The sequence below is a fragment of the Eptatretus burgeri genome, chromosome 16 (genome assembly GCF_056783735.1).
Source record: "Eptatretus burgeri isolate ZD-2024b chromosome 16, Ebu_testis_v1, whole genome shotgun sequence".
Taxonomy (NCBI): Eukaryota; Metazoa; Chordata; class Myxini; order Myxiniformes; family Myxinidae; genus Eptatretus; species Eptatretus burgeri.
Window position 1 is genome coordinate 12,930,549 of NC_140976.1, and position 14,806 is coordinate 12,945,354.

Consider the following 14,806-nt stretch of genomic DNA (forward strand, 5'->3'; position numbering starts at 1 on the left):
GATCGCACCTCGCCGCAGGTCGACTTCGGACACGGGCCACTTAAGCGACCCGTTCCGTACTATCAGAATAACCGAGCGGTGTTATCGTCGACCTCGACGGTTCGATTAATTATCGGGCGTATTCAGCCCACTACCAACCCTTTACGTGAAGCAAGATGAGGATTCAATGGGAGAAATGACGAAGCGAAGCGGGAAACAGTTCAACACAAAGCACATTTATTCGCGGCACACGGGAAGCACACATATTCAATTCCACCAAAAGCACACAGAAAAGAAAAACACAATTCCATTTACACAAAAAGCAAATATAAAAGCGAAGACACAATGCAGAGCTAATACCGACTACCGAGCACACGGCAACACTTATACAATTCTACCTCACAGACGGCGCCGACAACACATACCCAAAACCAAGGAAAAGAATACCCCCAAGAATGAGGCGGGCCTGAGGCCGAGACCGGGTCGCGCCTACCCGTCTGGTGATGAGACGCGGAGCGGCGATGGCGCCCCAACTCCGCGGACCTCGCGGACAGTGTCTGGCAGGGGGTGGGAAAGGGGCCCCCTTGGTCGCACTATCTCAGCGCGGGGGGGAAACAGGAGGGGGTTGTTGATGCTCGGGGTATAGAGGATCTTTATTATGTGCGACGAGCGTCTCCACCTCGGCCAGGTCGCGCTGTCGGCCTCCCTCGGGTGCAGCTTCCTGCACGACGCGAGCACCCCCTCGTCTGGTGTCGCCGCCTTTCCACAGCTCGTCCCCTCCGTTCCGACTCCAACGCACACGACGAGCAGCTCCACCGCCCGCGAAGTCTTGACCCTCTGCTTCCGACTCTCCTACTCTCCGCCTCTGGACTCTCCGACTCTCCACCCTCCGACTCTGGACTCTCCGACTCTCCTCTTCTGACTGACGAACACGGTCCTTTTATCCCCCCCCGTAGCTTCGCCTTTGACCCCCTCCCTTTGACCCTCACCTCACCACCCTATGTATATATATATATACATATATATATATATATATATATATATATATATATATATATATATATATATACATATATATATATATATATATATATATATATATATATATATATATATATATATATATATATATATATACATATACATATACATATATATATATATATATATATATATATATATATATATATATATATATATATATATATATATATATATATATATATATATATATATATATATATATATATATATATATATACATATATATATATATATATATATATATATATATATATATATATATATATATATATATATATATATATATATACATATATATATATATATATATATATACATATATATATATATATATATATATATATATATATATATATATACACATATACATATACATATACATATACATATACATATACATATACATATACATATACATATACATATACATATATATATATATATATATATATATATATATATATATATATATATATATATATATATATACATGGGTATGGTCCTGTAAGGGACCCATACCTTCGGAGTTATCCGAGGGCGACGATCTGAATTCCGGGTGTTCGGTGGAGCTGACTCTACTGCTCCACCTAGCGGTCGTGCTGGCAGCCGATACCTGGCCCACAACAATATATATGACATATATATATATATATGACATATATATATATATATATATATATATATATATATATATATATATATATATATATATATATATATATATATATATATATATATATATATATATATATATATATATATATATATATATATATATATATATATATATATATATATATATATATATATATATATATATATATATATATATATATATATATATATATATATATATATATATATATATATATATATATATATATATATATATATATATATATATATATATATATATATATATGACATATATATATATATATATATATGATATATATATATGATATATATATATATATATACATATATATATACATGCCCAGACCAGGAATTTAATCCAGGTCCTCTGGTGAGCTGTACCAGTGCTTTGCTATCTGAACTATCTGGGTGACCCACAGGCTAAGCACACAATTCTCACCTCTTTTTGAGAGCCTCTCATGGACAAGCTGTCGCTGCTCCTATGGTTGGCAGTGAGTGTCTCAGAAGCAGTAGGGAAAAAGAGAGTGGCATCTCTGTACATGGGAGAATTGTGTGCTCGGATAGTTCAGACCCCAGCTCAGTTTGCAGAGTACTGGTATGGTTCACCAGAGGATATGGTTCATCAGAGGAACTCGGTTTGATTCTTGGTCTGGTTGTGTAATTTTTTTTTTCTCACATATACAAATGTTCTTGTAATTCATGCAGAAATATGGTGTCTTCCGACTCATTTCGATTTTCAAGCAAAGCAAGTGTCAGTTTTTCAGTTGTGTTTGAGAAAACTGATGACACCAGAATTCAACACCAAAAGGTAGTTTATAATACAATAGATATGCTCAGTTTGTCAGCACATCCACTGAAGGAAAATACTTTATTTTTGAGAATAAAGATGGATGAGGGGCTGGAATGGGACAGCTGGATCTCCAAGTGGATTATGATGAATGGAAATGGAAGAGCAGAAAATGAAAAGCGACAGAGAAATGCGACAGAAGATATTAAAGGCATGAAAAGTTAACAACCAGTTAAAAGGTAATCAATGGGGTGTGTGAAGAAACCGGGACAGGTGTATTCCGACAAAATTGCATCGACACCATATATATGGACTTACTGGAACTGTAAGGTCGAGGAAATCTCCACACCCCACCCTTTTCCTTTTTTCAAAATCCTGGATTAGTCTTCACTAAAGGGTAATTGTTTTTCATTCACATTTTTTATTTTAAATTTATTTGGGGAGGGGTAATAGGTCCAGGTCAGGTGTCAAGTCAATCCACAAAATTGACTGCCGTTGATCTCCAAGCCATTTTTTACTTGCCGCTAACTTTCGAACATTCCATATAGCTCAGTCCAGTTCACCGTTACACATTGGTCTTCCAAGTCATTCTTGGTCTCCTTCTGTCTCATTGGACTGCAGCCTTCCCTTCGAGCAGTCCTTTACATGTCCCCTACCAATGTGATGCTGTGTAAGACTGAAAAGGGCATAACTGAAAAATTGACGAAACTGCCTGAAACTCGAACTTGTTCTGTAACTTATCATAATAAAGCAATTTACCAAGTTTCAGTTGAATATGTTAAAGGGTATGGGGAAAAAAGTCTGAAAAACCACAGGTTGGACGGACAGACGGACAGATAGCAAACATCTATTCCCATCCGGTGAAACCAGGAAGGGACTAATAACTAGACGTCTGTGGCCATAATGATTGGAGCAGGAGGGCAGCAAGTGCGAAGTACAACATCAATTTCCACAACAAAAACTGACCAGCCTCCCCAAAACGTTTACGACCACTAAGCATGAGAAAGATTCCATTAAAACCTTCCTTTATGACCCCCTCCCTGTGCCACCCCACCCTATCCAGCTGCCATTCAAACACTCGACTCCGCTCCTCTGCTGAGCATGCTTTCTGAAAGCCCCCTGAAATGGCCAGTCCTTGGTGAACCTGGTCCGCTCCAGGACTTCGACCTGCTCGAGCTGCTGTCCACATTACGCCGAAGGTTCCTTTCGTCCATAATCATCAGTTTTTATCTTGGCATTGACGACAAGAACTCCAGCGCATACATCCTCAAGGTGCAGCGTGAATGGCATTCTGATCAAGTTGTAAACTGTCCTTCAGGCTGATAAACATACTGATACTGTAATTCACTCCTACAACATACCTAGGTTGGCCTGGATAACCGAGACGTACGCACTCTTACCTCTGACATCTGTCTGGTCCAAACTAAAAAAATGTCATCCCAGTGTTTCACAGGCAGGGTGATTCATCAGTGTGTGTGCCGTCACTCAGATGGATGTTAAGCCGGATGCCCCATTTGCCGGCGTTAGTTGGTTGACGTTAAACATTCCACGGTGCCCTTCGTGAAGAGTGGGCTTTGTCCCTGGCACCATGAACAAATTCCAAAATTGAAGCTTAAACCTTCAGGGGGAACTGCATCAGCGGCACATCCGCATTCCAGAAAATGCTGCTACCCGTTGCCATGGGCGACATTCGAAAGAAGAGCAACTTGCTGCCCGTTTTTTCAAATAATGGTCACGTTTGGTTGTGCCCTGTACATGTTCCTCCAGTTTGGTGTGTGCGGTTAAATCGATGGCAATGAACCATTATACCTGGTGTTGGCTTAATGGTTGGGGTGGTGGGCTTGGGATCCTAGGATCCTGAGTTCAAATCCCCCTTGGCTGTTGAATTAATACCAGGTGTGGTTGACTCTGTCTGTCATCCTTGTGAGGTCGGCAAAATGAGTGCCAGCATGCTGGTATCCTGTGTCGGAGTGGCGACCCGTCCAGGATTGTGCCCAATAGCCAAGGAGACTGTTTGGGCAGCACCAATGCTGTGCACAGAGTGTGGTCCCAATGGATGGATGGATGGAATGAACAATCTCTAATTTGAATGGAAGTTCGTCTGCAGTGCTGTACATGAAAGGAAAAACATCTGCGTGCGAACACCTCAGATGCAGAATGTGTTCTCTGTTGACGTAAAAACGTAACGTCAAAGTTTCCCGTTCAATTTGATCGTATGAAGCACAAGACTGTGGGGTAGCATCATTGGCTGAGGGCGTGGCTGTGCTGCTGAGGCAATGACCTCTGCTGGTTCGGGCAGGGATTTGGAATTTGTTCATGGTGCCAGTGATGGCTCACCAACTCTTCATGAATGACACCACGGGATCTTTAACGTCCACCAACGAATGCTGACACATGGGGATGTCCAGTTGAACACCTATCTGAAGGACGGCACACACATGGATGAATCACCCTGCCTGTGAAACACCAGGATGGCAGTTTATAGCTGGGTTGGGATTCGAACCCAGGCTACATGTGGCGTCGAGGCGAGTGTGCATACCTCAAGGCCATAAAGTTTCCCGTTAGGTCCTGTTGGACTCACCAAGTCTGGTGTTGGCTTAATGGTTAGAGTTGCTCAATTAAGATCGTAGGATCTTGAGTTCAAGTCCCTATCGGCAAATGAATTAACACCAGGTGGGTTGACTCAGCCTTTCATCCTTCTGAGGTCAGCAAAATGAGTACAAGCTTACTGGTATAAATAGGGGCTCCTATTTATAGGAGCCCCTATTTATACCATATACCATATTTATATATTTAAATAGGGGCTCCTATTTATAAATAAATAGGGCACTGCATCAGTACATCCCCTTCAGGTTAAAGTCATCTCAAACTGTGCGCGCAGGTTGACCAGGGATTTGTTTTCCTTGAAAGAGACGAGTACATCACCAATACGACAGAAGCCATCAGGGTAAGTAAAGGTTTGCGTCTTTGGCATGAACCAGATATGGTTGGAACAGAAACGTCCACCTTTCACTCCGAACAATTGGAATTGAGGTATTGACTACTCAAGGGCAGATTTTAAATAGTGTTGTATGACGTGTGTGTGTGTGTGTGTGTGTGTGTGTGTGTGTGTGTGTGTGTGTGTGTGTGTGTGTGTGTGTGTGTGTGTGTGTGTGTGTGTGTGTGTGTGTGTGTGTGTGTGTGTGTGTGTGTGTGTGTGTGTGTGTGTGCGTGTGTGTGTGTCAATTTGCACAGAACACAAAATCCCTGCTCCACCTGATGGTGGACGTGGCAGTGATGCTGGGAGCAGAGAGGGAGCAGGCGGAGGAAGACATGAACGATGTTTTACATTTGGAGAGACAGATTGCAGCGGTCAGAGCACAATGGGGCATAACGATGGGACTCGGAAAGGGATAGCAAAGATCCTTGGTTAAAATACAGCATGGGCCTGACCTTTGAACCTAACAACTGCACCCATTCCAGTGAGAGGAAATTCCAAGTCTCTGTAATAATAATAATAATAATAATAATAATAATAATAATAATAATCATCATAATAATAATAAATAAATGGCCAACTGGCAGACTAAAGACCATTATTTCCTGTGCCCTTCCAACATCGGCTAGGTGATTCCACACTCTACCTTTGCTCTTCCCTCGGTGTCCAATCCAGAAGCTTTCACCCGAACCCTCATCACTCGCGCAGACCCACTCTCTAATTTCCTTCCACAGATACTGATACCACAAGAAGTCCGCACGAGCGAATCCAGCTACAATCGGCATACTCTTGCAGAACTACAAGAAATGACCCCACAGGTCAGTAGTCTAGCTCGTTTTAAAACAAGGAACTACCAACCCGCAGGTGCAGTGCATTTTCACACATCAAAGAATCTTCTGTAATTGGGAGAATCCCTTTTAACAAGTCCGTGCCCGACAAGGATAAACCAGTTAAAAAAAAAAAAAACCATGCAGGCGACTCAAAATTCCGTTTCCACCACAGCAGCCTTCATCAGGTTATCTAGGAATTGGTTTTGCCTTTGTCGTTTTTTGGCAAACATCGAGGAGCACACTTTTCTTTGGATGTGGAAGTAAAGCTGGCTGTCTTCTGTGCATTCAGCTCATGGACAATAAATATCTCGTGCGATCTCTAAAATACAGTGGGCAGCGTACTTGCTTACGTGAAGCCTCATTTGGCTAAATTCATCAATAAAGATTAAATGTGGATGTTGATGGGGAAAAAAAAAAGGTATGGTTAGTACGCTCTGTACATCAAAAGTAAATTTATAGATTCAATAAACAGGGTGTAGAGACAGCACAAGCATGATGGATCAAGTGGCCTTCTCCTGTATCTAAGTTTCTTTCGACTGGTACACCCAGGAAGGGGCATGTTCTTATCCTCTTTGGGGTATATAGATGACAGTCGATCTAGGCTTGGGTCCATTTGTCTGCGGGGTATGCGATCAGCATAGAATGTCTCAAGGACGTTGGGATTCCTCCAGATTTTTCACTTTAGTACTAAACAGCCGTAGCGACTGTTTAAAAAGGTAATCAAACGTGTTTGTGGTTTATAATTTTATTTTTTTAACTTCTGGTCGGCTCGCCCCATGAAACGCCACGATAAGCTATTGGATTTATACACGTTAACACAGCGTTTGTCCAAGGAGGAATAACCCCTTGGGGAGACGGGATATTCTTAGAATTAATATTGTTTTGTAATCACATTGAAATTATGCTATTAATTATTATATTAATATGCTAAGCCATATTTTGTGGACGTATCTCCTCCGAAACTGCCGGACGGATTGTCGCCACTTTCGGCATGCGGGTGCTCTGTGGTCTAATGTACATCATGGGCTATGTGAGATCGTGCCAGACGGACAGGTTTGGGAATTTTTGGCGATTTTATAATTTTTACATTTGTTTGCATGGCGACATGTGACGTCACCGCTGAGAGGCGTAATGTCGTCATGACATCATCGGTCATTCGCTGACGTCATTACGTCTGTCGTCGACAGACCGTCACCGCCGAGAGGCGTAATGCCACTCCTAGAAAACAGCGTCTGCAATGTAAAACCCTCTTCTGCACATGCTGACTACCTGAGAAGGTGCATTTGACACAAAAAATGTAACAAGAAACATTGTATATAAAGAAATTCTATAAATCGCATTGTGAACACCGGATATATTGACGTCCCAACGAACCCTCACTTTCAAAACTTCACGCGGAGCATGGGTTTGGCGAGTTATCATTAATGTTGTTATTACTTTTGTTATTAGAAGCGTACTTGGAAAAATGCCACAATTAGCTATCTTAACATAGATATACACCTTAAAACAGATTTTGCCCAAGGTGGAAAATCCCCTGAGGGAGAGGGGCAAATGAAGTCGCCACAACCTCCACCGTGTGACCCTGAGTCATCCTGTTAAGTTTGAGTGATCTTGGATAAGTAACGACCAAATGCATCACAGTCAAAATGACAGACAGACACCAAATTGCGTATTCTTCTCTGCTTTCCTTCTGGAAAATTACCGGCATCCGACTGATTCACAGGTTCGAAGTGATCACCGGTTGGGAATCCATTAGCACTCGGATACAGAGATAGTTGTAGTGAATGATCAGGTCAGTATCGAGGGTTTTCAGAGCTATCCCATAATGTCGTGCATGCCGACATGTTGGTTGTATCCACTTCCCTGGCAACTATAGCATCAACGTAGCTGTACAATCGAGCACGTTTATCTAGTTACCTACTGAAATGGAAGGTTACGCTAATTATTTTGCTTTGTAAGGTCTTGTTTACTTTTACTCACTTGTTTAGCTTTAGCTTACCAACCAATATGGCTACATCATGGGTATTGAAACCTCTCTGTGGGATCATCAAAGAAAACCGAGCCGACTCATTAATTCCCTCAATTATGCCTCATCTCACCTATAGGTGGTGCCAGTGCACACTTTGTGGTTGACTCTCAAAAATGCCTTCTCGTGCAACTGGGGACGAACATTAAAATAATGTCTGCTGCACCGCACAACCCTGTAATCGTATTTTTACATAGTGTGTTCAATTACAAATATCTTTGACATAATCATTAATTTAAGAGTTAAAATGATGTCAAACAAATGATGGTTGACTAACACATCTCTCTCTCTCTCTCTCTCTCTCTCTCTCTCTCTCTCTCTCTCTCTCTCTCTCTCTCTCTCTCTCTCTCTCTCTCTCTCTCTCTCTCTCTCTCTCTCTCTCTCTCTCTCTCTCTCTCTCTGTCTCTGTCTCTGTCTCTCTCTCTGTCTCTGTCTCTGTCTCTCTCTCTCTCTCTCTCTCTCTCTCTCTCTCTCTCTGTCTCTGTCTCTGTCTCTCTCTCTCTCTCTCTCTCTCTCTCTGTGTCTCTCTCTCTCTCTCTCTCTCTCTCTCTCTCTCTCTCTGTCTCTGTCTCTCTCTCTGTCTCTGTCTCTGTCTCTGTCTCTGTCTCTGTCTCTGTCTCTGTCTCTCTGTGTGTCTCTCCCCAACCGTGTGCCAGTTTGATTGGCTGACCTACGTGTGGAAGTCCATCGATCTCGATGAAAACCCAGAGATCGGTGCAATCGGCCCCAATGAAACGGTGATCGTTCTGGCTCCAGAATATTTCATCTCACTATTCCAGCTGTTGAACAATACGGACAGCAGGTACGCACGAGAACTCTCCCGCTTTGTCACGTGCCATGTAACTAGCAGATACCGGCCTGTTCCTCCACCGGCCATTACCCTCATTTCTTGCAATGTTCCTTCCAAATCACAACGCTTCTCCTTCTGCCATTTCTGTTACAGGGCAGTGGCCAACTACCTAGTGTGGCGTTTAATAGGACACAGCCTCAACAGACTGAGTCCACGCTTCAGCTACCGATGGCTGGATTTCAAACAGGTCTCTTCACCCCCAACCTCAACCGACTTTATACTCCCTTCACTCCAACCCCTCATCCTCCCTTTCCATTCCATTTTCAGTTCATATATAATCTAGAGGAGACATTCTCATGCAGACAGCAATCCTGCACAGTCATCTCCCAAATAGGGATGCGTCTGTATTGGAGAACATCAACTTCTGCGTTACCTATTGTCTCACCTGATGCGTAATTTGTTTGAAAAAGTTAACCGTGCAGAAGACTTGAAACTGCTTTGCCCCAAACAGCACTTAAGTATTCAACAAAGTACTTTTCTTTTTCTTTTCATGAAGGCCACATAAAAATCACCTGTTTATCTTCAGCACCCCATCAAGATTTCACTGTTGAAAAAGTAAACTCATTCGGACATTCAATCGGAGACGTCGATCGAACATACATACAGTCGTCGTACAGCATAATATATATATATATATATATATATATATATATATTTTTTTTTCCCCTTCGTCTTCTTTCATATGTATATGCAGCACAGGGCTGGGGTAGCATCATTTGCTCTGCCACTGATGCAGTGCCCCATGTAGGAAGTTGTAATACGGGACTTTCTAAATGATGTATGAATGCTGAACGAGGCGTCTTGCACATGCGTTGTGTGTGCACGCTTACACGCACTCGGTTATGCTCACCGGGCATTTTTAACCTGCCGTTGCTGGCGTGAAATCTGTGATTCAAATCGTCTTTGAAACATCGTTTTGAGCATTTAGATGAAAGAGTGGCAATTTCAGAACAGTTAACCATAAATGTTCTGTTCCTGAATACGGACTCATGGAAAAAAGAGAAATATCCAGGGATGAGAGGTGTCGGGTTTGTACCATTTCCTCTCCCATCAGTACAAGCTAGTGTTGGCCATGGAAATATCTCACACACACACACACACACACACACACACACACACACACACACACACACACACACACACACACACACACACACACACACACACACACTTAGTAAAATATCTGTGTTTCCAGAACCAAACAAAAAAAAACAATCAAGAAGTTGGTGGACTTCTAATGTATGGGTTGCCCGGACACTCCATTATCTCAAAACAACATAAGTCCTCAAAAAAAACCTTCCAGGATTGAACTCACAAGCCTATAAGTTACCTACCAGTCACCTGCGGACAATTCCCCATACAATAACACTCATTCAACTTTTTTGACATCATTGCTTAACAAGAAAAATGAGAAACCCCAAAGTTCCTATTTGTCATTCGTATTATTATTATTTTCTGACAGCTTAACTCAAAATCTGTTTAAACTATGAACTTGGTTTTGATACCAATCCACTGCAATTTATAGTGGGAAGATGCAAAGTGATGAAAATGTATTGGCTTGAAAGGATTCCACAAAAAGTACACAAAACTGCATTCCTTCATAAAGGAAGGGAACAGGGGATGGGCGTGGCTACGACTGTCACTCAGCCTGATGGGGGCGGGGCTGTTTGACACATTTGCTGAAGGGCCAATCAGACCTCCTACCATGGCTGTGGTTAACCGTGGAATATTATCAGCCCTGTGCCCCTGTCCGTGCACAGCAGTCACTGGGCCAATCGACAGCAACAACACACACATCACATTTTTCTATAAAGTACGTACTATTTTGAATGTTAGATCGTCTATGAAGTGTGTACAGTCCCAATAGAACGTGAGCATATCGATAAAGTTTGTACTATTGTACATTTGTAAATCAGTCGGAGAACATCTTGTATATAAAGCTCATATCAGTTTATATTGTGTACGTGTGTCACAAGATATCTATTAGTTTCGTGCTGTTTGAACGTCAGTTATATACTCACTACACATAGTCTTTTTTTTTTTTTTTGTATACCTTGGTCGAGGCTCGTATGAGAGCTAACACACAACTCACAGCAAGGAGGCATGAGACAAGAGGGGTGGGAGTGGAAGGGACAAAACATTGGGGAACAGACACAGGTGAACTGTGGAAGGGAGAGGGATGGGGATGGGACGGGGAACATGGCGAAGAGAAGATGGACATTTCAGGGACTTTCAGGAAGGAAAGTAGGAGAAATGAAGGAAGTGGGCTTGGGTGGATTATCGGGGGTAGAAAAGATCGAGGATTTGGATGGGGGAAGATAAGAGGTGGTGGTGAACAGCTGCTTTGAAAGCCTGGAGGGAAGAATGGGAAAGAATAGAGTGAGGAAGTTTATTCCCAAGGCGGGAAAAAAGAGGAATGAAAGAGTGAAGATGAGCAGTGATTCGTGATTTTGGTAGTTTTACCAGAAGGGGGTTGTTGGCGGACCTTGAGCGCCCTGTGGAAATGTGGTTGGGACAAATAGTCTATTAATTATGTACTATTGGAATGCACCTTTTAAACCGATTGACCCTTTAGACTGCTGAAACCCCTTAGATCTTTGAAGACCCTTTAAGACCCCTAAAACCCTCAAGACCTTTTAGACCCCAAAGACCCATTAAGACTGCTAAAGACATCAAGACCCTTAATACCCCCCAAGACCCCCATGATCCCTTTTACCTTTAATACCCTTTCCACACTTTCGATCCCTTCACCCTTTCAACTTTTTTTTTTTTTTTTTGTATACCTTGGTCGAGACTCGTATGAGAGCTAACACACAACTCACAGCAAGGAGGCATGAGACAAGAGGGGCGGGAGTGGAAGGGACAAAACAGTGGGGAACAGACACATTAGGTGAACTGTGGAAGGGAGAGGGATGGGGATGGGACGGGGAACATGGCGAAGAGAAGATGGACATTTCAGGGACTTTCAGGAAGGAAAGCAGGAGAAATGAAGGAAGTGGGCTTGGGTGGATTATCGGGGGTAGAAAAGATCGAGGATTTGGATGGGGGAAGATAAGAGGTGGTGGTGAACAGCTGTTTTGAAAGCCTGGAGGGAAGAATGGGAAAGAATAGAGTGAGGAAGTTTATTCCAAAGGCGGGAAAAAAGAGGAATGAAAGAGTGAAGATGAGCAGTGATTCGTGATTTTGGTAGTTTTACCAGAAGGGGGTTGTTGGCGGACCTTGAGCGCCCTGTGGAAATGTGGTGGGGACAAATCTCAGAGAGAGCAGGGGGGGCAAGGCTGGAGAGGAGTCGGTAGAAGACAGAAAGACCACCGACCAACCTGCGGTGATTGAGTGAGAGGCCCAAAGACTCAGCTTCATTGCGGGAGATGCCGATGATCTTAAATGCCCTGGTTTCGACAGCGTGAAGCCGAGAAAGGTGGGAGGCAGGAGCACCAGCCCAGAGGGGAGAGCAGTACTCCATCAGGCTACGGACAAAAGCTTTGTAAGTGGTCAGGAGCTCAAGAGGGCCGAGGAAGGACTTAGCACGACGGAGGATTCCCAGTCGGCGACTGGCTTTTGAGGCCTGGTTGGAAATGTGGCTTTCCCGGGAAAGGCCATGGCAGATAGTGAGACCTAGAAGCTTGAAAGAAAAGACTTCTTCCAGAGGATTGTTGAGAAAGTGGATGGGGGGGTTTTGTAAACGGTCCTTTCGAAGAGACATAGTGAGAGTGTGAGATTTGTCTGGATTGAAAGACATGTTCCACGTGTTGGACCCGTTTGTGATTTTATCCAGATCTGCAGTGAGCGAAGAAGCTTGCCGGTCTGAGGGATGACAGATGGTACGGCAGAGGGTGGAGTCGTCGGCAAAGAGAAATAGAGGATTTTCCAGAGAGTCCGAGAGATCATTGATGAAAACCAGAAAAAGAACAGGGCCCAGAACGCAACCTTGAGGAACTCCAGCCTGCACAGGAAGAGGGGATGAAAGAACTCCATTTCGACTTTTAATACCCTTTAGACCCTGAGAACCTTTCGACCTTTCCATCCCTTAAGACCCCCTTGACCTCAACACCATTTAGATCGCTTTCCACCCTTCAGGCAGATGAGACAGCTTGGACCCTTGAACATTTAGAGGCACAGACCACTTTGACCCTTTTTACATGCTTGAGTGATTAGACTCTTTTGACCCTTTCGACACCAACTTCTATTGGAATATACCCTTTAGACCTTCAGACCATCTAGAACCTTTTTAAGCGCACACCACGCAAACATCTATAGTCCTTTTACAAAGTACAGACTACACTTCTTTTCAGCAAGTAATGTGCAAACTCGACCCACCTGGGGGTGGGTTCTTTGCTAGTAGATAATAAAGGTGATCTTGTCACACACTCTTGGCAAAACACTTTAGAACCAGAAATCACCATTACATCAATTTAATCACTTGATTAGCTTCAGCAAAGATTGTACTCCACTTCAAATTCTCTTTCTGTATCCATATCACACCACACACACACACACACACACACACACACACACACACACACACACACACACACACACACACACACACACACACACACACACACACACACACACACACACACACACACACACACACACACACACACACACACACACACACACACACACACACACACACACAATAGTTTCACATGATCATTTCTTGTGAGCATCCCTACCTTTTTTACATGCTTTTTGGAGGAACATCCCTACATCCTTTTACATTTTAAAATGTTTTTCTTACTTGTTTATACTTATAACAGTCCTTCCAGCTCCCATACCTCCCACCTCTCAACATGTTTAACACTAAATATCATCATTTTAAACTTGCTCTGTACATTCACATGCCCTAGACATGTCCATCCCATCGGTGTTCAGAAGCACCAAATTCAGACACACAGACCGTTCACTGGTAGCGATCCATCGGGGGGTTTGTGTAGCACACGCACACGCCCACGCACTCGGTCCTTGCACCAACCCACATGGTCGAGAGTTTGTACTTCGACCAGCTGCCCGTTCGGTGAGCTGAAAATATTCTCCAAGTCTTTCATTATGCGGAGGCACTTTCTCTTTTTCTCAGGTCCCTTTCCAAATATTTTTGGCTTCTTTTCGAAGCTTTGTGAGCCATTTTTGGTGTCAATCCTCATCTTGCTCACATACTTTATGGTGCCCCGGAGATTGCTATTTCATGGGATGTATGTGCATGCGCACCGAGCATTCTGGGGTGGATTATGCCATTTCAAAAGTCCCGTATTGGCTCAGGATGCCGGTGATAACTTGCATACTCTTCACGAATGGCAATGCAGGCATGATCTTTTACGTCCGCCAATTAATGCCAGCAGACGGGACGCCCAGTTTAACGTCCATCCCAGGAACGACACAAACATTGATGCCTCGCCCTGCATGCGAAACACCTGGATGGAATATTAAATGGTCTGATGGGATTTCAAATAATTAGCTAAATGACTTGATATGTGAAAAAGAAAAAAGGATGACCTTGAGCGTCTTGTAGAATGACTGTTTTCGAAAGATGATGAAAAATTAGTGTTGAGTAGTCTCAAATTAATGTCTTCAAATGTCTGTGTACCGTCAAACACAAATCTGGATTGGTCAAGATTGATGGTGACAACTAACATGGTTCAAAGGACCGGTAACG

The 14,806-nt window shown here is 43.0% G+C and overlaps 1 protein-coding gene across 5 annotated transcripts in view; it reads left to right on the forward strand.

Annotated features, from left to right (window-relative positions):
* Positions 1 to 14,806, forward strand: part of PHEX (phosphate regulating endopeptidase X-linked) — a 69,730-nt gene that overhangs the window by 17,440 nt on the left and 37,484 nt on the right. For all 5 annotated transcript variants that reach the window (XM_085860599.1, XM_085860601.1, XM_085860600.1 and 2 more), the window contains exons 5-10: positions 3,531 to 3,739; positions 5,349 to 5,414; positions 5,702 to 5,818; positions 6,179 to 6,262; positions 8,957 to 9,102; positions 9,244 to 9,337. In XM_085860599.1, the coding sequence (XP_085716725.1) occupies positions 3,531 to 3,739; positions 5,349 to 5,414; positions 5,702 to 5,818; positions 6,179 to 6,262; positions 8,957 to 9,102; positions 9,244 to 9,337 (716 nt within the window). The remainder of the gene's footprint in view (positions 1 to 3,530; positions 3,740 to 5,348; positions 5,415 to 5,701; positions 5,819 to 6,178; positions 6,263 to 8,956; positions 9,103 to 9,243; positions 9,338 to 14,806) is intronic.